At 40.3% G+C, this 26098-nt stretch overlaps 1 protein-coding gene across 1 annotated transcript in view; it reads right to left on the bottom strand.

Moving 5' to 3' along the window:
* Positions 1 to 489: 489 nt before the first annotated feature.
* The window catches only part of CNTN1 (contactin 1), an 81523-nt gene continuing 55914 nt past the window's right edge, over positions 490 to 26098 (bottom strand). The window contains 5 exon segments of the mRNA XM_009703860.1: positions 490 to 766; positions 768 to 813; positions 18353 to 18509; positions 19651 to 19763; positions 21275 to 21461. Coding sequence (XP_009702162.1) covers positions 490 to 766; positions 768 to 813; positions 18353 to 18509; positions 19651 to 19763; positions 21275 to 21461 — 780 coding nt within the window.

Here is a 26098-nt window from a genome sequence, read left to right as displayed (position 1 = left end):
TTTAAGAACAGAATAAGGTAAACCTCGTGTCAGTGAAGCACAGGTAAATTCCTTTAAGCTGAGCATGCTATGCACATCTCCGGTGTTCTGAACATATTTAAAATAAAACATTCCTTGTCACTGACTTTTATTTCAAGTCCTTCAAATTCTATCCAATAGCCTCAAGAAATACAGCACTAAAAAAATGAAATGTTTTTGCTTTGACTGTCTCTCTAAAAACCAGTAATCCCAATAAACGATGATGGGGCCATTCAAAAATATGCAGTACACAAAACATATAGGATAGTACAGACAGACGTAGTACTCTTACATTTATCACATACAATCAACATTTCAATCTCTATTATATTTCACAATTTGTTATTCAAGTTAAAGCACCTACGTATGGTGATTTTACTTTCACTGTACAGCCTATGTTATTGGGTTTTAACACTGTAACTTGCCCCATTGGACCGAATCATGCAACTGTCACAGATCAGCATAAGTGTTTTATAAGGCATATTGGAACAAGTTAAAAATATTTCTTAGCCTTTCAAAAGTTGATTTACTTCGTGAAGGAGTTCCTGGATGCCTCAGTCCTCTGAAAGTTCATAGGAAATTGGTAGGGTGATTTATTTTAAAGTGTAATTTATTTGGCTTAGGATGGTGCCACAGGAATCAAAAAGAGTCGCGGTCCTCATCTTCGAAGGGAGTCCTTTGTGTCAGGTGGAGGACAAGGTAAACCCAGCTACATTCAGAATCCCGAGCAGGCGAGGACACCCAGGGCAGGCACCACCAGGACCAGGAGCAGGGTCGGTACTCCAGCAGCGGCACCTGCGCATCGGACAGATAACAACACGGTGTTGGTCTTACTTCAGCATTACTCACGGCGGGGGGCACAACCCTGGGTGCGAGCAAGAACGCGGGGTATGAAGGCTGGAAAGGCAGCTGCTGTATCTCAGCACAGCCCCTACCTGTATGGATAACCCGAGACAGACAAAGAAACTTGCTACAGTACCGCAGAGGACTCGCTCTTTTGTTCTGCAAGAGCTGTTTATGTGGTGTGTTTATACAAGCAGCAAGGCCATTCAGAACACATCAGGGTATTTTGATTTGGCTGGTCCAAAAAGCCAGGAGGTTATACCAGGAGGTAAAAGGTCAAAATAAATATTTAAACATGTGAAAACAAAATTGATGGAGTCTTTGAAATGTGATGAAGCAAAGAGACACCTTTGGAAATGTTAATGTTCATATGATCAGCAATAATCTGAGAGACGTCAAAGAGCCTGGTCTGTTTGTTTACCTGCCAGATTACAAAGTCCAGATGGCTGACTTCTAGCAGTGTGGCATTTACGTCTGTTACAAGGGTCTTTCTTAAACAAATATTTTAAGACAAAAAATATTGACAGCTTTACAAGACTCGCTCTGGCAAACAGGCGTAAGAATTGCTATTATGTTAAATGGCTTGTGTTGCCATGGCACAGCTCCCTGTTAAGAAGCATCTACATGAGAAAAAAAACCCAGCCAAACTGTGCCTGGCTGTCAGTCCTAGAGATGGGCCAAAGAAGCTGGAGAGCGGGCTAGTCTTTCATCCCAGCGAGGGCTGGTCTAGGTCAGGATGGTAGTGTGCAGGTGGGCATTGCAAGACCCAGCTTACTGCTCATCTTGCTGTTGAACACAGACCAAGGACAGCGGTGCTGGCAGCTGCTGGTGACAGTCCTGAGGAGCTGCTGGAACCGTCCCATTGCACGCATCTCCAGCAGATGTTCTTCTGAATGAGCAAAAACCATACTGAAAAGGTAGCACGTGAACCAAATGGCACAGATTTCAGCAGGCAGCCCTGTTTCACCTAACAATGGGCACAGTAGGAAAAATTTCAAGTATTCTTTCATAGAATTTAAAGTCCCAAAAAAGCATTCACATTTTTTCATCAGACCTCTTGCAAGGACAAATCACATCATCTGGTCCAGCACCATGCAGGCTGCTAGAAAGACAGATCCGTAGGTTTTGCACGTCTGCCTCAGAAGTTCTGCATCTTTCAGGATAAATAAATAGCTTAATTTTTCATTTTGTGTCTATCTCAAACCTCCTATTAATAAGGTGCTTTTATTAATTTTAAGTTAGCAAAACAAGATCCCAAGGGTGAAAAAAATCCTGGTTTGAAGTGAGAATTTGGCCAAATAAATGTCTGTAAGTTATCTTCAAGTACTTATTTCTTACAGTACTTCCTACCCACATAACAAGGAAAAAGTAAGGAAACTAGATGGAAATAAAATTGATTGATAATAAAAAACATTTTTTATAAAGTTTGTGGACTAAGTCCAAATCAGAAAACTCCAGAGCTCATCAGCTCATCAGTTAGCTGTGGATATATGAAAGTGACAGTATTTAGTCATTTGTGGTTCCTAGATACGTAATTGCAGGGAATTTTTCTGATTTTTTTTTCACAATATGTCTCAATAGGCTGTGGGTTTGCTGTCCTTCAGATCAGCATCTCCCCTGATGTACCATACATGTACTACTTGCAATTCCAAGATGAAAGTTTTTGTCTGCCAAACAAGTCTTAACTAAGGATGATCACATACAGTCTTAATTTTTGTACTTGGCAGAGCTTCTCCTCTTTGCAGAGTCACTTAATTGATCCTTCATCTGCAGTTCCCCGTGTTCACAGCACTATCTCCTCTCCTCATCTGGCTTTAAACAGCCTCACTCCAAACGACGTCTGTTTTCAGGCAGTTGTTCGGAAAGCCAGTGGGGAGCATAGCTCAAACTAGAGAGCACTTAGGCTTCTTTCCTCACAACTGGCTTATTACAGTGCTTCCCAAGTAAATTCTGAGCATTAGTACGGCAGGTTCCACTGGACATACAGTACATGTGTATCAGTGGCGAGAGCTGGCTCTAAAGCTACCCTCCATCCACGAGCTCTCTCTCTAGAGAAGGTGTTAGAGGAGTGCGTGCCCTCCCTGTCCCAGGAACAGAAGTATGCTGGTATGCTGACGAGCTGACCAAACACCACACGACGGGGTGTGCCTACAGCTGTTCATACACATGTATGTATGGCGTGTCACCACGCAAGTCATTTAACAAAAAGGGGACCATAAGCCACCAGCAAACAGAAGGCCTGACTTGTTTACAGTTGGCCTTCAGTAGTGAACTTCAGTGCTATTAGGAAGGCAGATCTGAAAGGCAGTGTGTCCTGACCCATGGATGTAGCTCTATGCAGATCCTATCAGGGATATATTCAGAAGACAGTCTCCAAGATGGAGACAACGATTTCCCCTCCTGTTTCTACCACAGAAGATGGAAACAAGTTTTTTTACATGATCCTTGTTTCTCCACTGTCCCACCAGGGAGGAAGTCCATGACATCTGCCATGAATCCAGAATTTTATAGCTTTCCCCACAGAATTTAATTTCCATTTCAGCCATATTCCTCTTATTGTCCCACTTCTTTCTAAGTCCACCACCCTACTCCTCCTGACTCTGGTCCTCACTCAAATCAAGTCTTTCTGCTGCTCCACTTTCTTCCCTGTTCCCCATACTAAAGTCCACCCTTCTCTTCCTTCTGATGCCTCAAAAATCTCCTCTGCTCCCATTCCCACCCTTTCCTCTACTGCTGTAAGGATGTTTTCTGAAGTCAAAATTTCTTCCCAAGTCCTTTCTGATCTCCAAGCACTTGGAAAACCAGGACAAGAGACGTACCAATCCTTCTTCATCAGTTCAATTCAGCTGTAAAAAGTACATTCCTATGAACAGCACATTTTTCCATAGGAAGCAGTATATCCATCTCAGTGAAAGATAAAATTAAGGAAAATATTGGAAGATTGCTTTTGTAAGTATCCATAAACAAAGGAATTTTATGCTTAAAATGAACAGCAATGTATGTTCAAATATATTCTCATACATAACAACTGCACATCTTGGCAACCATGGAAGTACGGGGGTATATTTATCTGTACTTTTTAGTGATTTATGACACACATTAAACTTTTCTGTAGTCTTTACCCTTAAATATCAAAGTAGTGGTTCTCAATGGATGAATAATAGCCGTAGGGAAAAAAAAAATAAAAATCCAGATTTCATATTTAAGAATATCCACAGAAAATGTATTCTGCCTTTGTCAGACCAGGATAATGCAGTTGGAAAGACAGAACTAGACTCATATTTTGAATGCTTCTAATGAAGGAAAACATGAAAAAAAGTTTGCTGAGTGAAGATGAATGATGAGCAAGTATGAGGAAATTTCTATTTGCATGTAACTATTCTACAAAGAGAAAGAAATAATAAATCTTCCCCTGAGATTTGCTCGCTGGTTTCAGAATTAATAGTTAGCAATTCACCCCATTACAGCAGTTCCTTACAAGGTTTAGCACTGTTGCAGAGATATGGATAACAGCTTTCCGCAATGAAGCAAATCCTACCCTCAGACAGCACATTAACAGAACATTAGGAGGACAAATGCACATTAAGCAGATCATCTCTTCTCTTTTCTTGTTAGATTACTGACCCACATGTCAGGAGCCGTACTTTACTGGAAACACCATTCACCAGTGCATGAGTCCTGCAGCTCATGAATGGAAATCAATGGAAGTTTTGCCTGACTACAGACTACAAGATTTAGTTCTGTGCAGTAACGCAATTGTGATCTGTCAGTTTCAACAATCTTTAAAAACTAGAGAAACACCAGATGAAGACTTAATGAACATGTACAGATAAACACGTGGATGCAAATTAAAACAGAAGGATTAGTAAGGTCCTTCTGAAGTCTGCCCAGGTGTGAGCTGGATATCTTTAGCACCTAAAGATTCATTCTCTGCTCAGTGTTATAATGTGTGATCTCTCCTCCCAACCAGTGTGTATCCAGTGTGCATGCAATTGCAAACTACAGTCATTGTGCCCCTCCTCGCTGGCAGAGCACGGGAAACTTCGGAAAAGTCCTTGGCTTAGGGTAAGCCCTGCTCAGCAACAACTGACACATCGGTGTGCTATCAACCTTATTCTCACACTGAACCCAAAACACAGCACTGTACCGGCTACTGGGGAGAAAATAACTCCATCCCAGCCAAAACCAGGACAGATGCGTGCAGTTAACATAACTTTCTTCCTGTCTCCAATCCTCAGCAGCCTTTCTCACAAGTGCTGCTTGAGTGAAAGAGGAGACCAACTGGGAGATGGGTTTTCCTTCAGCAAGATCTTTATATACCACAGGAACTCCTGGTAAAGTCCCACTAATCCACAGCGTGCTATTTTTATTTTAAATTCTGTTTTGCCACCTCAATCACATCAAGCCTAGGATGAAATTTGTTACACTTCTGAACAGAGATCCTAGATTTTACTGACATTTTGAACAGTATGCAACAGTCTTCCAATTATACTCAAAAGAAATGAAATCAGTTTAATGCCTAAATGAAACAGGCATTACAACAGTTCAAACTTTGATGTATTTCCCAAGCCTTTGTAACAATTCATTACTAAAAACACATAATTATTTTCTTTAAAAGTTACTTATCTTCAAGATATCACATTTTTGGCCCTTTTCCCAACATCAGTATCTTTTTATACTGGATTGTAAAAAAAATAATAATCTAGAGGCCTATTTAGAAATCTTACTTTCATCAGAACTGTGAACCAGGAAATTAGTTACTGGTCATCTGTGAAGCTGTCATATGTGAATAACTTCTCTTTCTCAGTGGGAAAGTGTTTGCCCTGCCAAGACACACAAACTACAAGCTATTCCTTGGCGAATCATGAGCTGATCCTGTTGTGGCAAAACTCTTTCTCTGCTTTTGTTGTCAGGGAAGATTGTTCAAGAATTTGTATTAGATTACATCAGTTTTCTTGGTTTCCAGGTACTGAACATCAAGGGGGATGTCTACATGACTGTTCTAGTTTGAGAAGGACTGTGATTTTCAAGTGAGTCTCTCAGCCATCCCCTTTACTCAGGTTTATTTTGGGCTGTGGAGCTGTCCTGGACACTCTATGCAGGACTGGATTAGAGACCGTGCAAAGTAAAACCTGACATGAGCATACAGTGTGGAGCGGGATCCTCAGTGCCGCTGCTTCTCTCTACAGATCCACTGCTCTTGGGCTGCACAAGTTGTTCAGGTAGATGTAGACTGGATAGCTGAACAATACAGTTGCTGCAACAACTGCAATGTTTTTCATGATAGAAGTTATCATACATTTAGTAAGAGTAAGGAAAAGAGAAAGGAAAACAGAAATTTTTCTTACCAGGACTAGTATTTTATATGATTCATAAAGGATTTAAGTTTGTAACATAAATTTTGTAACTTCTTAAGAAATGAGTCTGCCTTTGTCTTTGCAAAATAGATTTCTTTTTCCTGAAAGAATGACCAAACTCCTACCCATTTTCCTGTAAATAATATTCTCCTTTTGGCCCAGGATCCAAGGACCAATTTTCCATCGGGGCTGTCTGTTTTTGTATCTCTCCTTTTTACTTTAAGAAAGGTAAACGCAAAGCCTTCTCATATTCTGTTTCTCCTTTCTTCTAACTAAGCTTGTCCACTTCTCTTGGAAAAAATTAGGTCACTTGAAAAAAAAAAAAGGGATTTTTGCCTGCTCCATTTGTTAGTTTCTTTAGCACCTATTAGACTTCATCAATATCTGTTTTCTGAGTGTTTTCATATTTACCCAGGTAGAACAGACAAGCAGGAAGGGAAGAAATGTAACTTCTTCACGTTAAACTAAACTGCATAAAAGAAATGGGTGGGTTTGTAGTGCTGCCAACTGGCTTCTGAAAAGAAATTCCACTTGTCCCAGATGGAAATACTGTCTTCATGAAAGACTGCTGCAAAAGAAATAGGTAGTATCAGCTGATATGATTTAAATTCTGCTATCCCTATTCATGGTAAATGGAAAATAACTGAACTAATTAGAATATGCTTATCTTGCATCACTGGCATCATTGCTAAGTCACAGGTCCAACTTTCCCTTGTCTAGGAATACCTTTGTTTGGGCACGAGGAAATTTTCCTCTTGCCTGTGCCATAAACCTTTCAAGAAAGGCACTATGGAGTAATTCACAACCCTATGAATTACTGTTTTGCACCAGAGTAGACGTATAGGATGGAAATAATGCCGTCTGTGCATCTGCCCATGCTTTGTGCCGTGTTAAGGTGTGCTGTGCATCTGAGGAACAGCTTTAAAACTATTAGACAAAAAAGAGAACATTAAAAACATATTTGAAGTGCTGCTGATGGTCTGCGTGGTTTCTCCACCCCATGGTGTCAGTCTGCCTTCTCCTACTTGAAAATCCATATGCCAGAGCCAAGCAAACGTGTTGTTTTGCTCTGGCAATGGCCCCTGCGTGTTGGCTGTGTCGGCAGGCAGCAGCAGGGGCTTCTTTCCCATTGACTCTGGCCCTGCGACAGACCTGCGCTGCCAAAATGTAAAGATGCCTCGGACTCTGAGGAACATGAGATAATTTTCAGTCCGTGGGCTATTACTTCACTGTCAATAAATGTAGATCATTTCTCAGATACCTCTTCCTCTTCACATATATTAATGTTCATTACAGATTCTTTTGCATGGAGAGTTAAGCAGAAGACCACAGGTAATATTTTTTAAATGTACTCTTTTAAAGCATTATACTCAACAAATAATAGCAAGGACACCTGTGGAGGTCCTCCTGTGACCCAGGCAACAGTTGTAGTTGTACTTGACACAAACTTTGTGAGTTTCAGGATCACTTGTATGACTTAAAGGCTCGTCATACCTCTGAGCATCTGCCCTGTCTCTCCGCTCTGAGCAGTCACTCCAGACCAACTGGCTCACCAGCAGCACCAGCAGCACCAGCAGCACCAGCAGCACCAGCAGCACCGCCAGGCCAAGCAAGGTTGAGCCACGTGCTTGGCTGGGACCAGGACTTCGCTGCCGGGAACTGGCTACTGAAGCAGCAGGAGGAGCTTGGAGTGAGTTTCGGTAGCCCACCCCTACAGAAAAGCTTATCTGTGATTACAGTGGTGGTCTGGTGTGGCAAAACACTTGGCTGTGAATGTTCCCACATAAATGTCTTCTGCATTGCCTCAGAAATTATGGTTGATAGTCATTCAGAGGGATTCGATCATCCTCTGACAGAGTCATTGACAGGTTTTTCATCAAAAAAGGGCCAATTTTTCAGAAAAAAATGGGAGGCCAGAAAAGAAAGTTTCATTGTAAACCTGAAAAGAAGAAAAAGGACAGATCTTCTTTGGCGAGCTGGCATGTCTGGGGATTTCTGAGTGAGGAACCAAATCCTCTTTGTTCCAGAAAACAGGGATTTGTGAATGGTTTTTACAAATAAGTTCGCCTCAAGTGTACACCAGATGTGTCACTCCTTTTCACTTGCAAATAGTCCACATTTAAGCAACGACACAGTACAATGGGTGAACAGTAGAAACTCTTCAGGTGCAAAATGGTGGTGAATTAATGGGAAAAATACTAAAGTTTTGGAATGCCTGTGTTCTTAGAAACAAATGTGGCACATATAAATACCGAGGTACATTAAAAGCCTGTCTTAAAAATCTTCATCTTTCAGCCTGGAAGCCTGCCTCACACAGAGGAAGATAAAGAAGGACGCCCTCAGCTTCTACAAGAGTAGAAGTGCGCAGTCGCAACGGGCTGGATAACAGTGCTTGCTTCAGGCTGGGAGAGGCCACCGTCCTGCGATGCACGCAGAGGTCAGGGCAGGGCCCATGCCCGTGAATCTGGCCACGCGTGTACAGCAGTCAGGTACAGGTGAGTCCCATCCCGCGCAGCCCTTGAGAAAGGGGAGGCGAAGCGGGAGGCAGGCAGCGCCGCCGAAACCCGGCCTCCCTCCCTCTGCGCCCGGGGTGCAGCAGCGCAGCAGGCAAGGGACGACGGGGACAGCGATCACCCGGGGCTGGAGAGCAACCCGGCGAACGTGCAGCCCCTGCAACCAGCGGACTGAGACGCAGAAAAGAAAATAAGTTAGTCCAACAGGCCAGCTCAGCTTAAATTGGGCCTTGCTGTTCAGCAAGGCAGAAAAAATCTTAAGTAAGGCATGAAAGTTACTGTAGAAAGGAAGAAAGCAAGCAGCTGGCCTACTATGTGCCTCCCTAGAGCAAAATGATGTAATTTTTACTGAGGAGGGTATACTTTGAAGAATTCAGTACTGTTAAACCAGAAAGGTCAACAATTTTTCAAGGCAGCTGGGTAGCAGGATCTCTGGTAAAGAAAACAGAGAGGAATAAGCAGAATGAAGCATCTTAAAAGGACTGTATAGGCTGCATAAACCAGAGAAAAGGTACACTGGTTAATACAGAACCTTTAGTGGGAATGGTCGAATTTGCCCAGTTCCAAAGAAAGGTGAAATAAAAGGAGAAACAGAGGAAGGTAGAAACCAGCAAGAACACAGAAAAAAACAAGAGCGGGGGGTTAACGTAGAAATTGTTTCTAGTTTGATACATTTGTTGGCAACTCCATTTGGCTTTCTAACGAAGTAATTTGGGGACTGTGAGGACTCTGTAGCTACATGCGGAAAAGGCTATGATTAGTACCACATTCCCCTCCGGCTGAGGACATAATTTCACATTTTAGTGTCCTGATACAGAAGTACTAACAGCCATTTTAACTGAGTGCAAACACTTCCTTTAAAGCCAGATAAAGCTTTTTTTCCTCCATACTATGTGATGGCAGAAAAAGATTTGAAACAACCCATCACTGTGTTTTATTATTATAGGAAATAGTAACTTAGACATTCCTGAAATACTTGTTTTAGGGAGAGAGAGACAAAATCTTCTCATGTGGAAATAAATGAAGGAAACAGATTAATATCTAAACAGATTAATATCTAAATGAGCCAGCAGTGCCTAAACACAGCTTTAAACAGCTGCTCATCTGTCCAGATGACTGACTTACACTGCCACATTAAATTCCACATTTCACTTATTTCTGCTCTGCAGTACTAGAAAAAGAATGCTGAGTTACAGAATTTAAGCACAGAAAGGATCATTATGTCTTGTAATGTATATCCTATATCATCTAAATACTGCCTCACATACAACAGAGTTTAAGTAGCCTTTTACTTAGTTTCCCCTGTACTGAGCCCAGGACGACGGATTTTTCTAAAACACATCTTCTAAAATGGCTTGCAGCCTTGATTTAGAAACACCAGGAGTTGATAAGCAAAAAATCAAGCAGATTTTCATGCTTCTGGAGAAGAAATTTTCAAATTGATCTTCGGTTAGAATTTCTCTCCTTACAAAATTCTTACTTCAGCCACAGTATAGCTACAGCCATAAGCACCAAATTTGATACTCTGAAATCTGCTACTCTGACGTTCTGGGTCACCCGCGCCAGTGCGGCACTGCCCTCGGGGTGAGCTTTTTCCTAATGCCCAGCCTGAACCTCCCAAATTGCAATTTCTGGCCACTGCCCTGTATCGTGCCCTCTGCCATTACCAAGACTTTGGATTCATCATCTTTGTAACCCTTCTTTATACAGTTATGTGCTTCTGTTAGATCACCCCTCTCCACAACGCTAAACCTGGCTGTTTGTTCAAGCACCTAGACTCTGTGACACTTCCTTAACACTGAACTAAAGAGCCGTGCACCTTCCTTACTACCAAAAAGTGTTTGCGAAGCCCCTTGGACTTTGCCACTGAAGTAACTGGAAAACTATTGCATCTGCCTTTGTCACAGAATCACTGGGTTTCATTCTCAAGACAGAGGTTTCATCAAAAGGTAGATGTCTGACCTACGTCTTCTGGTCACTCTCCTCGCTGAGAAGAAAAGGAGTCTGCCTAGGTTAGGTGCACGGAACTGAGAGGAACGGGTACGCTGCCACTCCAAGGCACCCGTCAGAAGTGAGATAGACTGTTAACCGCTGAACTGAAAAATACCACGAGGATCTGAACAAGGCAGTTCCACACCTTGCTACTGAAAATTAAAACATGGAAGAATTGTCACGACTAGAAAGTATTCCCTTCTTCATTCCTTCACCCTTGTGATCATGTCTGCAATCCTCTCTAGATTATTGAGGGGAAAAAATTAATGAGATGAGTCTTCCAAAGATTACTTTAAATCACTCTAAATGCTACTTGGCTGGCTTTGATTTCTCAAAGCAATTAAAAATACTGTATAAATATAGTTCAGTAGTTGTGTCCTACCAAGAGGTGAAAGCAGAATATGCATTTGTATTAAATTAAATCGTTACGCATCAAAGGGATTACACTATTAAAGCAAAATACTAATCTTGGCATTCACTCTATGAGCTATGTGATTTTTTTCTGTGATATTCTTTTTTTGCTATGTTGCTACATTTAAGCATAAGAGAGTTAAATAACGATCTTTTGGATTTTTTCCATCTTATTCTAATGATAGAGTACAATGAATATAAAATACCAGGCATTTTGTTTCACAAAAAGGAAGGAGTATAGTGTTCCTATGCTGGTGTAATAAAAAACCTGCAAGTACCTGTATGATATATCTCAATGACTGGATAAGTTAATGGAGAAGAATAGTTCCGCCAAACTGAATTTGAACGTCAGACCTTTAATTCATTGATGGATTGATGGTCCTACTGAAACTGTGACAACCAAAAGCTTGCTGAATTTTTACAAAAGGTATTTCTGACGGCACAGTGAACCAAAATTTATTTTTCTTCCTCTCCTTAAGCATTTCAGAAGTCATTGTTTGGTGGGTAACATCCAAACTGCTGAAAACAGTAAAGAAAGTATTTAAGGGTTTCGGAAGAAGAACTAAGCCTTTGTCCATCAACTAAATATTATTCAGGCATTTCACAGTACACTTTCCAGAAGCTGGGAGTATAGGGTCAGCTTTAGTGAGCCTGACCAAAGGCCTGTCCAGCTCAAGACACCGACTCCAACAGTGGTCTGTAACAGATGCTGTAGAAAGGAAAAAAAAAAATCATGACATGCAGAAGATGACTTTCCTTTTACATCCTCTCCCACTTCTGTCAAAGTAGCTCCTGAGCACTTTCTAGCTTCTGTTCAGTAGCTCCTGAGACAAAGGCTGAGTATAGGACATAGTTTTAAGTAAGGGCTGACCGACCAAGCCTCTGTTTATAACTTTGTCCTGCACAACATCCTGTCACAGCAAGTTCTGCAATTTAATTTTGTGCCATGCAAAAGAGTATTACTTTGAGAGTTTTCAATCTGCTGCCTGCTAATTTTACTGAGTACCGTCATTCTCATAATGTGAAGAAAAGTGAGTAATCTTTTCCTACTTACCTCTTCCTATCGGTCATGACTACCTTACTAGCCTCCCTTACTCTAGCTGAAGACTCCTTGCCTCTCTCGCACCCCTCACCCAGAATTCACTCCATAGCTGCGTTACCCTCACTGATTTTCTCTATGCTTTTATAGTAGCTTTCTTTAGTATCCTTTAGCACCTTCAGTATCTTTACTATCTGAGATCCAACAAGAATATATGTTTTCCGTGACAGTCACACCTTCCTATAGCATTCTTGCGAGCTTGGGGATAGCCAGCAAAATCGCCGACATGTAACAAGTTAAAACATGTAACGACGTGTATGAAGTTGCCATAGATTTCTTTTTTGCTAATGTTTAAAGGCACTGCAGAGTTGTCATGCCTTCATGTGGCCGTGCCATAGCCATCAGTGGGGATTTCGCAGGCAGTTCCCAAGCTCACGCAGGCAGGCGTGTGGCAGCACAGACTGAAGATGAAAGCAGGGGGAAGTACACCGTCCTTTTCAAGACTGGCCATTTTTTCTGGTTTCTGATGTATAGCAACTACGTGTTCCTGCCTTGTCAGTATTCTCTGATAATGAGTAATCTATCCTGCTCTTGTTTTGCATCATGTTGTTCTCTTAAACCTCTGTTGTGTTCTAAATCCATGTACACACACATTCAATTTCTAGCTATAAAGGCTGTCAACCACCATGGCACAGCTTAGTTACGAGCCTTATGGTTAAAAATGAAATTTTGTTGTATTCACACTTTGTGTGTATCCAGGCTTTCCCATATAAATAAACATAAATGACAAAATAAACAGCACTGAGATTATCATAGGATAATGCAGACTAAGAAGATGTAACTAAATAGGAAAACATGTCTGCAGTCTGTCCTACTGTTGAGTTCAAATACAAGAAAAAGAGAAGAAATTGAAATTAAGGAGAGTATGGCTTTTCAAGAAAATGTTTGTGCTACCACGGCATATGTTGTAATGCATAGAATTGTGAAACCTGAGTTGTCAAAATAAGGCTTGGAAGGAGACAGTACCGATAAATTAGAACTGTGATAAAACGAAATGTGATGATGAAGGAAAATCAAGAGAAATACCAGAAAACTGAGTATGTTGTTTAAGGCAGATTTACGCATGAAGTTAGAGGGTATTCTGAGTATTTTCTACTTCATTTTTGAGTCATGAGACGGCAGCAAACGCGTTGTGAAAATTACTGTTCTTTTAGAGGAGAGCTCTTTTGGAAATGTATTTTTAGTTTAGCAGAAGCTTTTTGCTACATTCTTGTCACAGATGCATAATAAGTTCCAGGATCAGTAACAGAGGACTCTCATGCCAGTTAGAGGACTGTTTTCATCAGCATTCCTTACAATTTTTACCTATGTTCTCCTCTTTTCTTACTACTACAACCATCTTTGCAACAGATGGACATTTCAAATTATGATCAAAATTTTGATTATACCACATGAAAACAGAATGATCACCTGATTTACTTGATACTAATATGTGTAATAAATATTAATCTCCTCTTTAAATAATAATAAAAAATTAAAAGATAAGATAATGAAAGTGTTTGTATGAGTTACTACAGGCAAAAATTTTGCACTTTCCTTCGAAAAAGCTGTGCTTCAAAGTAAATACTTTTTCAGGATCCTAAAACATGCCTCTGGCAAATGGAATTCATATGTGTATATATATGTGTGCAGTGAACACAGAGAAGCTGCAATTTTGTTCTCTTGCTGTAAGCATATACAACACATAAATTACTCTTAGAGCATGTCACTATTTAAACTGAGACATTAACCTGATTTCATATTTGAAGGTGAAGGTGCAGGGTATCCTCCTTTTTTCCCAGTATCTTCTCAAATCAGAAGTTACCGTCCCCTCTCCCTCACCCTGGATGAAATTTTAAAATGTGAGAGCTTGATTCTATTTTTTCTTACCCTGGCATAAATTAATTACACGGAGGCCAGTGCAGTCACACAAGTGAAGTGAGAAAAGAACCATATTGTTTTAGTTCCTACTGATTGCAAGATTTCTTTGATTACATTAATATTAGCATTATGACAAAGCACTGAAATCCAAAAAGCATGCAAGGTACAAAAAAAACCCCCCCAATCCTCTCAGCCTTTAATATATTTCAAAGAAAACAGATAAGCTTATTAGCCATTGAAACAGACTCCTTTGGTTAAACAAGTAGTTCCAGCCTTCAGCTGGTTATGGTATCTCAAGAATTAATTTTAAATTCTGTAGCTCATGAATTTACTATAATGGCCTTGAAAAATATCCACAAACCCCTAAGTGTACAACATGCACTGGTCAATAAAATACAACAGTTCATGACTGTATTTTACACTGATTAGAGCTGTATGCTGAAATGCAGCTCAGCATATATACAGAGCATGATTTCTTGATAAGCATCTATATTTCAAGATGTTCACTAAAAAGAAATGCATGTGAGATGGCTGTGTTTGGTAAACTTCCTTTATATCATTCCCAACTAAACCAGTGTATCCTGCAGGAAGCTGACTGGTGATATGAGACGTGCTCACTGGTTATGCTGCGGGACGTTTGCCTCCCTCTTCAGCATGTGTCTGGGTTTTCTGTGAGAAGGAAGAGGATGAAGAAAACATAAAAGAAAGTTTCTCCCTTAGACCAGGGGTTGAGGTAGAAATAACATACATTTCTAGTTTCTTTTACATTTGACTTTCAAATGTAATTTTGTTAGTTAAAATGTGCTGTATTTTTAATACCTAAAACCTCAGGGCCAGTTAGGGTTCCTGAACGAGATGTTCTTGTACTTAAACTCAACTCAGACCTAATTCAGCAAGTGCTAAGAATTGCTCAGAGCACACCTACAACAGGCTGACAACACGGTAGCCTAGCACAGCAACAGCAGCCACACAAATCAAGGAAATGGTTTTGGTTTGCAAAAGGGTGCAATTCATACGCCTGAAACAGAGGCCAAAAGATGTCTTCTGGTGTCCTGTCTGGCCTCCAGCTGCTGATCCAGAAGACCTCAGGTCCCCTATAGATCATGTCATGCCTGCCAGCACTGTGTGGATGTCCCTGGTAATCTGGGGCATCTCAAATGCTATAGGCTTTGTGTGAGCTTCTGAATTACACCCTAGATGACAACTGATTATAATGGGAGCTTAGACACCTATCTCAGGCATATTATGTAGATTACTTTGGATTTGATGAACAGCAGGAAGATACCAAGCTGGAAGACACATTATTCCTGTCTCTTCGGTGCAGTCTTCCAGTTTGCTTAAAAACTGGTCATTCCTGGTCAGCGTCCAGGTTATTTTGAACCCCTGCCCTAGTTACTTATTTCTCCCCATCCACTTATGCAGGAAAATAATCTGGTTTGCAAACTCTGAAATCAGATGCCTAAAGGTCAAGTAAGGCACTGGTCCTCTCTGAATCTAAGATGCCTTATGTTGTGCCCTAGCTATTGGTTACATCTCTCTGTAAGTATGTAACTTCCATTTTGGCCAGTCAATCACCAGAACACATATTCCTGTCAAACCAGATCTCCTCTTCTTTTCAAGTCTCTGAGAAAAATCATTATTCTCACCACTCTATCACCCTTTTGGGGCAATTATTCTAAACCCTGTTGCACTACTGGAAAATTTCCTTAAGGATAAAAATTAGCAGACATAATTTGCCATGTGTAGGTGTTACAACTACCCTTCATTCTGCTCATTGGAAAAAGCACAGTTTGAGCCCAGAAAGAGCCTGAAATGCTTGCCCAATTCTCTGTATACTGTGTAGTCCAAAGAGATTACCCTGCCTTTTGTCTCCTTTTTGATCTCCTTTCCTAAACTGAGTCTAGGGAATGCTGCCCTTATCTAGGGCACCAGAGGCACAGACCCTCTCTGTCTAGCCGGGGTATGGTAGAAGTTGTGGCTGAAAACTTGTCTGCAGTGTGGAAGACAGAGCAATATAAAACTCTGCAAACCAGCATTTGTAGAGTGCTAACTCCCAGAGGTGCTACCTCTGCACGGGCACACTTCGGGCAGGTGGTACTGGCAAGGCTGATCAGCTTGGGCTCCACATTGTACTGACATGATGGTTCTGCTTCCAGTCTGGGAAGTAATCTACCTGCTGCTACCGAAAGGGTCTTTGCACCACAGTGATGGTAAATGATAAGGTATGTATGGTACAAAGATGACGTACGGCACGTCCTAAATATAGCAGTTGCTTCAACTTTTTTGCAGCTCATAAAATATGTTAAAAGTGATTCCCCTGGAGTACAATAATATAATGCAATGTATTACAGCTTTTGTAAAGTGGTTGACCTTGGGGTACCCCAAGACATCCTCACAGAAAATGGTACACGCAATTAACAGAGTGTATGCTAAATGGATTAAGAATTCAGTCACTGGCAGATTTCAAAACACAATTATTGAAGAATGGTCATTGAGTTTCTAGTGTAATTCCACAGTGAACAGTAGTAGACCGAACACAATACAATCATTTTCATCAAAAACAGAAGTAAACACCCAAGGAACTGTGTACATGAACCAAAATGGCAAAGTAATAAAGCATGATGACAACACATTCATATAGAAATCTAGACAGCATGGGAACTAAAGCCATTCAATCCACCTGTGCTTTCTCATAGCCACATGGAAAATTACACACCAAGGAAAAAAGAGACATGCCACACAGGTCAGGATAGGACACTGTGTCCTGGAAAGCAAGGACTTCAGGAAGGATTTAGAGCTGGCGTTGGGGCGCTGGAGCATTGGACAAACAAGATGAACACCATTTTATAGCCCAGTGCAATGAAATTAATGGCTAATGAAAGCATTTCATGAATAATGCTGGGAGTAGTAAGTTTAGGGAGGCGAGACTATCTCTGCAGACAGCAGAGTTGATAGAGTGTCTATGGTCCTAAAGGAATTCTCAGAGGTTGGAGAGGTGAAGAGAAGAGCTGTTGAAATTATTTAAGAACTGAAGAAAATTTTATCATGGAGAAATTCAAGGTGCTCAGTCTGTTCAGCACTTGATCAGTCACTTGACTGACATATATACATTTATTAACCGTGAGAACATATAAGGCACAAAAAGACTCTTTAATCTAGACAAAAGCTATAAAAGGAAACAATGGCCAGACCCCAAAACCAGATAAATACAGATAAAAGTTGAGCAAAAAAAATGTCAACAGTGCAGGTGATTAATCATGAGAACAAAGTATCCAGCAAATGATGGATTCTCCACCTCTACCTTCCATTTGATCAAGAGTGGAACAGCTCCTCCATACACACAAAAATGACATTGCTTTTTTTTAAAAGACACAATAATGTTTGCACTGACTGTGTGACAAGAATACTGTTGACGTTTAATCCTTACTATTCCCCAAGTACATTTTTTAATTAAAAAGACAAGACTATAATGCAAAGGTTATTTAAATCATAACCTTGCAAAGACACTATCCAAGTCCTTGATGTTTATTCATATGTTCTACTTTATACACTGTGTGCTAAAGTACTACTTAAATTACAAAACTAACAGGAAAGAGATGTGCAGACCATGTCTGAGTTTGTATTTAGAGTCAACACTGAGCATAAGTTGATGCATCAGCACGAGCCACGCTCCCTTCCCCTCTTTATCAATCATCCAGACCACTCTAAAGTTGAGTATGTTGCATTTCTCATTGCTTATTTATCTCTTTGTGTCACAGCTCCCCTCTTCCCTGAAAAGTAGAACTTCCCTAGCAATTAGTCTGTGGATCACTGTGGACCACTCACTTTTCTCAGTTACTTTCCTCTTAGCAGCATTTGACAAAGGAATGAGATATAGAGGCAACAGGTACTAGGAACTATAGGATTATTGCAAGCTGCTGTCTTGAGCCTGAGGCCTGCACCATGCAGTTATGCTTGTAGGACATCACTAGAAGTGTCAGCCTAACTGGGGGCACCAGTAGAAACAGTCTGGTATTTGGAAGATTGGCAGTGCTTCCAGGATTGAGCAGGACTGCTGCTGAAGTGTCCTGTGTGCTTTATGAGTCTTCAGAAATATTTTAAGATAAACTCTAATTCTTAGTCCAGTCACTGCTGAAGAGCTACCTCTCAAATTTTGGACGGGAATGGTATGCCCACCTCTGGATAGTGTGCAAGAGGAAAATACTCAGTCCAAGATTTCCAAGGAGTGAGGGAAAGAAGAAGGGAAGTTATCTGCTCACCTGAAATTTTTATTTGAGCTACTTCTCCATCTCCTCCTTGACTGTGTGCTCGGACCTCAACAACATATTCACCATCACTGGGGACTGGGACTTCTATTGTGTGCTTTCCAGTTGAAAATAACTTGCCTTCATGTTGTCCATCTGGTCTATAAAGTACCTAGGAAAGTCATAGTAAGTATAGTTATTGAAATGCTACATTTCCTCGAAAACACAGTTACATACGTACAGTGTGTCAATGAAAAAGTATTGGGTTTGTATTTATATATGAAGCCTATATATATCGAAGCTTAGTGGCTGATACTACTTTTTCGATTTTTATTTAGGGTGAAGCCAGACAGGATGTTTTCTCATTGTTTTCGCTGTTGTAAAATTATGCCATCTTTTGAAAAATAATTTCAGCCCTTATATGCAAAATAAGTAATTAAATGATGGAGGATAATAATGCAGGGTGGCAAACAGCATCAAATAAAAGTCTGAGAACTCCGCTGGGTTTTCTCACATAAAATTTATTACCATTTTCATAAATGAGACAATTATTAATTTTATTATTAACTCTCAGTGATGTTAAACTATTGCAAATGTGATGGTATATGTCTTGTGGGACCTTTAGAAAAGACCCCCACCCCTTCTGGAGTCATCTCTGTGAAACATTGTCAGCAATTCCCAGGAAGCAGTTCAACTCCTCAAGCAAAATTTGTACATGTAGAATATGATGCTAATTTTCTTACTGCCAAGCAAGCAGCAAAGTTAAACAGGAATTAATTTCTGAAGCTTTCTATACACCCTATAGTTAGCATATACACCTGCTCTAGTTATACAGTAACTGCATCTAACAAGGTTAAATGTCCCTTCCCTTCGTCTACCTTCTCAGACTTTAAAGAACTCGTGTTCCAGGAAGCATAGCTCCCATGAGGATGGGAAAGGAAAGCTGGAACAATGCATACTGGTATAAGGAAAAACTATAAAGTGTACAGTTTTTTGAAAGCGTTATTTTTAGCCAATAGACAATAAAGGTAATCATATGGGAAATCAGGTTGTTGCAGTCACTGATCTAAACTTTCCCATAATATGGCTTACCACCCAAATGAAGTTCAGTGCCACAATATTTCCTCATCATATTTACTGAGCCCATTGGCTTTGCCCTAAGCCTACTGGGTGTCTGTGATCTCCGAGTATGATGCCTTCATCTTTAGCACACCACTATGTTTAATTCTGATTAGGTACAAAAATTCAACACTGTCTATAAAATGCACCTCATGTAGCATACACAAAGATAAAAATATTTTTGTAGATCATACTTTGTATCCTTCAACCGCAGACTCATTTGACATTGCCTTCACGTGATCCCAGGTGATGATGTACCTTGAACCAGACCTTACGGAACTGATAATTCTTGGACGTTGGCTTGGAGCTGAAAAGCAATGTATGCATAATGTGCACATAAATGAGATTTCACAAACATTCAATGACACTTTTATTAAGACATGTAAAAAGGGAAATCAGGCTGATCCTTATATAATTAAGGGATAGTCCCCTTCCTGGAATGAACTGCTACAGCTCTAGCCAGGCAATTTTGGATGGCTTGTGCAGTGGCTGCTTTGTGGGTTTGCCTTTCTGTGTTGCCAGAATGGAAGTGGCCAATGCTACCCTTCACTACGTTGCCGAGGTGTGTTTGCTGGCATGCAACTGTGTTCAGAATCTCCCAGAAATGTGGCTTAAGTCATGTTTATTCATTGAGATTAATATATAATTCAACATGTAAAGGCATTTCTACAGCATTTAACTGAGTAGAAATCAGAGTACCCCACTGCAGAAACCGTTAATTATATTTCACACAATAAGCTTATAAAATGGAGTCTTATTCAACACAAACGAATTCTGCAGGTGCAAGTTGCACAATACACTACTTACTGACAGAAATCCTCAAATTAGTTGTACATATTTTTAGCCCGTATAAGTGTGTTTTAAATACACAAGATGTATTTCTTAATTGAACATTGCTCAGCATATGTTAGTGCTAGATATCATCATTAAGTCAGGAGCTATATTCAGAAACCTATTACGGCATGTAAATTCAAGGGTGTGATTCAGATCACCCACTTTTCAAGGCTGCCTGATCCTGGCTCCTTCTACGGTTAATGAAAATGGCAATTGGTCACATTTTAATCGTCAGAATACAATCCTTCTTGCTATTGATTAAACAAGAAGGCAGCGTAGAGCTGCTCAAGTAATAGCTGGTCTGAATTGTTCATCATTTGGAATATGGTATCCAGCTTTGGTCCCCCCAGTACGAGAAAGACATTGGTAATCTGGAGTGAGTTCAGCAGAGGGCCACCGACCGGACAGGGAGCTGGAGCGCTTGCCCTGTGAAGGGAGGGCGAGACAGCTGGGCTTGTTCCCCTGGAGAGGGGACTGCTTTGGAGGGGACCCAAGAGCCCCGTCTGTTCCTACAGGGAGGTTATCAAGAAGAAGGATTCAGGCTCTTCAAAGTGGTATGGCAGGAGGACGAGTGACAAAAGGCACAGATTTGATTAAATGAGGCTCAGACTAGATGCTCAGAAAAGGTCAGGCAGTGGAACAGGTTTCCCAGAGAGGTTGTGCAGTCTCTATCCCTGGGGGTGTTCAAGATCCAACTGGATAAAGTCCCGAGCAAGCTGAGCTGAGCTTGTAGCTGAGCCTCCTATGAGCCTATAATCTGAGTCTTGTTCCCACCACCTTTTGTAAGAATTCGACAGTGTACATGACAACAAAAGAGGAAGGACAGCCTTAGAAGAAATTTTCAGACAAAGAACCAATACTACATAAAGGGAGAACGCTGGGTATATGAATGAGAAGTCACGTTTGAAAACATGATGGACACGATGCAGCATGCAATAATGAAGTACATGACATTATACTTAACCTAATGTTCCATTTACTTACGTGCTTTCCTGGTAATAATATCGATGGTTCTACTGGGAGGTCCATAGCCTGCACTATTGAAGGCAGAAACATCTACATGGTAGCGAGTATTAGGCTTCAGGTTTTCCAGTTTGGTTGAGTACTCTTGATTGCTTACTTGTACCCGCTGTGCAGCTGCTTCTTTATCATGAGCCGCCCAGTAACGAATCTGTAAGCAAGAAAATTGAAGGATTAAATTTAACATATTTAGTCATAAAGAAAGTTTGTAAAAAATTACGTATGGTGGGTATTTCTATACTACATACTCTGGGTAATAAGTGAGCCAAAAGAAATCTAACAGCAACAACATGGAATTCCTTCTACAGACTATGATTTTAACCAAGTTGTAGATAGACATAAAGAAATAGAAACAAATTCAGATTTTATTATGAAAGAAACAAATTCAGATTTTAATATGAAAACTTTTCTTACAGTGGTTTAACTTGTTCTCAGCTAAGTCATTAGAAGTCTAGGAGATGGATAATGCCTTCAGAGAACAGGACTATTTTCTTCTTGCTGTTTTGTTTGAGCATTTTACTCTGAACTTTGCTTTCCTACACTGCTGCGTAGACTAAACTCTGTTAATGTTTTCACAATATTTTGTTTAAAATGTATTACAAATTTAATCCTTTTGTACTTCTATCTAGGGAATGAGAAGTATTCAGTCATGTTACCTGTATGTGCAAGTCTAGATCTGTGTACCTAACCCTTTTCTAAAGTTCTTTGGCTAAATTCAATCAGAATTCATAGTACAATAAGCCATTTGTCAAAGTAGATGAGAAAGAACCTGAAAATGCTTGAACTATGGGAAAACCATCAATGTAAGCTTGTAACATCTTAAAATCCAAAGTCAATTAACTGTACATAGGAATTCTGTGAGGTTTTTTTCCCCAAGAAACTGTTCCATCCTACTTTAATTCTTTACGCATTACAAAGCACCAGTTTGAAAGAGAGTAATTCCTATGGAGTGATGCCATGGCATAGGGTCTGTCACATACACAGGGTCCTATTCTGCATGGCCTTGTGAGATGCAAATGAGAGTAAAACACTGTCAGTCTCTGGGTTTTGTCTAGTTTATAACCATTTGCATAAGACTAAAGTACTGCACTAACCTGAAAGAGTGGAAAGCCGTGCCCATTACATTTTGGTTTTGAGTGTTTTTACTCAAGCATTTCTGCTTGGCTTCTGCCTGTCTTCATAATGATCTTTGGGTATGCTACATGACGACCTTTTAAATTTTGGGGGGAAGAGGTTGATGTTGCCAATTTCAGGCTGTAGGAAAAATCTTGCTTTGTAAGATTTGACTGCTGACATCAGGTATCCTGTTATTTTATCTTTTAAATAGCAACCACTTTAACCTTCTGTTCTGCTGACACTGGTTCTCCTTGCAAACTTCATTTAAGGAATAGCTTAGAAGAGCAGATAGTTTGTCAAGGTGTTAGTATCACAGTTCTCCTCTTTACAAATTATGGGTACAACGCTTGTGTGGTAAGGCTTTATTTTCTTCTGTTCACATTCAAATTAAAAGGTTTAATAAAAATCTTTCTTTCTTTTACCTTAGAGCACATACTGTGGCTGAATGAGGAGAGGTGCAGTAGAGGATTTCTCTTCGCCTACTACAAATGTCTTTGGACATGGTAACAGCCAATAGCACTACACAGAGGTTACTCTTGTTTAAATACTAAAGTCTCTTGTCAATGTTTGTCGCCTCAGTCTTGCCCATCAGAGTTAGAGGTTACTCATACTCTGATTATTATAAATGTGACAATATCTTAATGGCTTTTCCCACTTTCCTGGTGTAGAGAGAATCACATTGTATCTGCAGGCCAAACCGGCTCTGATTTTTGAATACAGCATGCATATCAGCAGGCACAAACAGGTAATTTTTAGTTATATAAATGTATGTCCTGCGTAGTGTTTTGGAAGTCTACTCCCCTAGCATCCTACAGATCAGTTTACTGTAATTTAGGCACTCACACTCATGAAATTCCCACTTATCAAGGTGGCTCTTTTACTGAGTCAACAGCCTTTGCCCCAAAGTGACTGAGGAGTGTGCACCCAATCCATCCCGCAGGCACCTCCAGCAAGGCAGTAACTTCCACTCGATGAATGGTTTCAAACTGGCGTGGCTCTGAAACTGTCACAGTCATTTCAGCTGAAGGTCTGATTATGACCTTCAAGTCAGATTTTTAAAATATTATTATAATTAACAAACTATTGTAGATAAACTGCTTTTGTTGAATGCAACCAGCTGTACACCATCAGTTGTTAACTGTAAGTGTCTGACTCAAGTGTGAGAGGATGTGTACATCAGGAGCCAGAGGACAACTCTGTCCCTACGTTCAAACAAGTTTCTAGCCTGCAGCACAGGGATGTCTGTGAAGTTCTAGGTGGCCAAAAGTTCATTAGCTACGACAGGACCAATGCTAGCTTTGTTGTTGATATTAACCAGCCATTAATTCATTTTTGGTATGTTCTACTATGTTAATTAAGTACCTGCTTTACCTAAAGACAGCAAACACACTTTACGTGAAGCTTTTCTTAATCATGGGGCACACGCTGGACGCCTTTCAGTACCTCTGACTTGCAAAACTTTCTACAATCTTACTTTTAATTTGCACTACAGTGATGCTAAGGGTGTAATACAACAAGTAATATAAAGCATCAAACAAGACAAGTGAGAACAATGAATGAAAATGTAAATTACTTCACTGCGAGCATATTACATCTCAGGAAAAAACAGTATCATTTAAAAATTAAACTAAATTCAAATCCCAAATATTATTGTACTTGGCTGCAATGTTGTGGACTTAACTATTCCTGTAGTGTGGGAGCTGTGTGTCACACACTCAGAATGTTCTTATTTACCTCTTCATTTAGTATACAGTCATATCTACATATTTGGATCATTGTAACTACTCCTGGAAAAGAAAAAAATTGAAGTAAGATGACTCTCTTGAGAGCTAAGAAAAAGTACTGTCTTCTTTATGCTATTCCTACATTTCTCTTCTCACTTATTATTTAAATAATGTAAGTCTCTTGAAACAACTTGGAAATTTTTTTGACTCTCTTGCCTCTGTGGCAATGATGTCTAGAATTAAATGCCCCATTGCTTCAAGAAGTCACATTTCCCCACTTTGCTCTTAAAGAGCTTGGTTAATAATCCCGGATAGTCTGCTTTTTCCTGGTGCTCTGCATTTGCCTGGTTAGGGTAATCCATAGGTAATGAATCGCCAGGGGACACAGGAGGGTATTTCACCCCAGCTTTAGAGTTTGTTGTAGGAGATAAGCCAACTGTGGTATGTGGGAAGGAATGCCTTAGCCACCATGAACTACTGCAGCCCTCCGTGCTGAAATCAGGGAAAAACACTCCCTTTCATGGTCCTCTCCTCTATTCAAATTTTAATATACTGAAATACATCAGAAACTGTTTCTGTAAGTGCCATGAAACAACAGCTCTCATATTCATGACAGTTTTACATAGGAGAGACATAAAAGATACTTTACTCACATTAAGAAAGAATGCTAATAGCATATTTCAGTAACATGGGACAATGGTGGTGAGTAGTGATAAATTTGTTTACTAAACTAAACATATATCTATTGCATAGAAGCAGCAGGAAACATGGATAGTGTCTTTGGTACCGCATGCACTGAAGAGCTGTGGCTTTTAGCAGGCTATTGTAAGAACACATAAATCTTAAATTCTTTATATGGATGGAGATAGTTGTCATACTTTATCTCTTCTTCAAGTGTGAGCTGAAGATACTCCTCTGTAATGGCAAAAAGTATCAGCTCACACTCACCACCATGAGGGCAGTCATCCTGACAGCATGCATTAGTGTCAAGAAAACCTGACTCCTCCTGGTGTGAAACGCGTTGTGTCACAGGTGAAATACCATCAGGTACTTTGCTCAGGGTACTCTCACCTCTTAAGCTCTAGCATTTAAAAGGTCAATTATGAAATTTTCAGGTAATAATAAAGACCAAAATGAAACTGAGAAGGTGTTCTGACGAATGAGGGATTTCACTAACCTGTGTTACAGCTGAGCAGTAATTAAAAAATAAATACTGGAATATTTCTTGATGCCAATAGAGACAGAGCCTTCCAGACATACTCAATGGAATTTTATAATGTAGCTTGAGTGCTCCTTTCCCGACAACTTGTACTGTAACTTCACAGAAGCCATCTGCAGCCTTGACCTTCCAGAAGAGCCCTCTCTATTTTTGCCCTGTCCTATGGCTCCTTCAGGACTGACGGAAGATCTGACCTTCAGGAGCACAAGACTTTCTTTTTACCTTCAGCGCAGAAGCACAGGCTTGCCCTTTGCTGCTTTCCCCCTCTACTAGAATGAGGCTGGTGATTGCTCTAGAGAAAAAGATCTTAGAATGAACACCACACTGAGCTCTGTAGGTCAGTAATTCATGCCTATCAGTCTGTTCATTGTGTAGCCAGGTGGGAACTTTTTTCCACAGTCCTGATAACTAGAAGATTACTTTAGAAAAAGAGAAAAAAAGACAAGAAATTAATATTCTAATGTCACTGCTCGCTGTAGATATTCAAGCCACCCAATTCACACTGGATTTGTGGAAGTGTAGTACATCTCTAGGAACGAGTGGGTGGTTACACTCCAGCTATCAAAATAAGGCCCCACCTCGCACATCTATAGTCTGTGTAACAGAGCACCCCACCCATTCCCAGGGTATCTCACCTTTCTTCAGAACAGCGGTTATTAGCTTTTCAGCCCAAAGATCCTCCAAGCTTCTTTCCAACTTTTTTCCTTTTTTCTATTGACTGTTCCGTGC

Source organism: Cariama cristata, unplaced genomic scaffold, assembly GCF_000690535.1.
Source record: "Cariama cristata isolate BGI_N322 unplaced genomic scaffold, ASM69053v1 scaffold9167, whole genome shotgun sequence".
Lineage (NCBI taxonomy): Eukaryota > Metazoa > Chordata > Aves > Cariamiformes > Cariamidae > Cariama > Cariama cristata.
The sequence above is the reverse complement of the archived record's forward strand: the minus strand, read 5'-3'. Positions and strand labels throughout refer to the sequence as shown.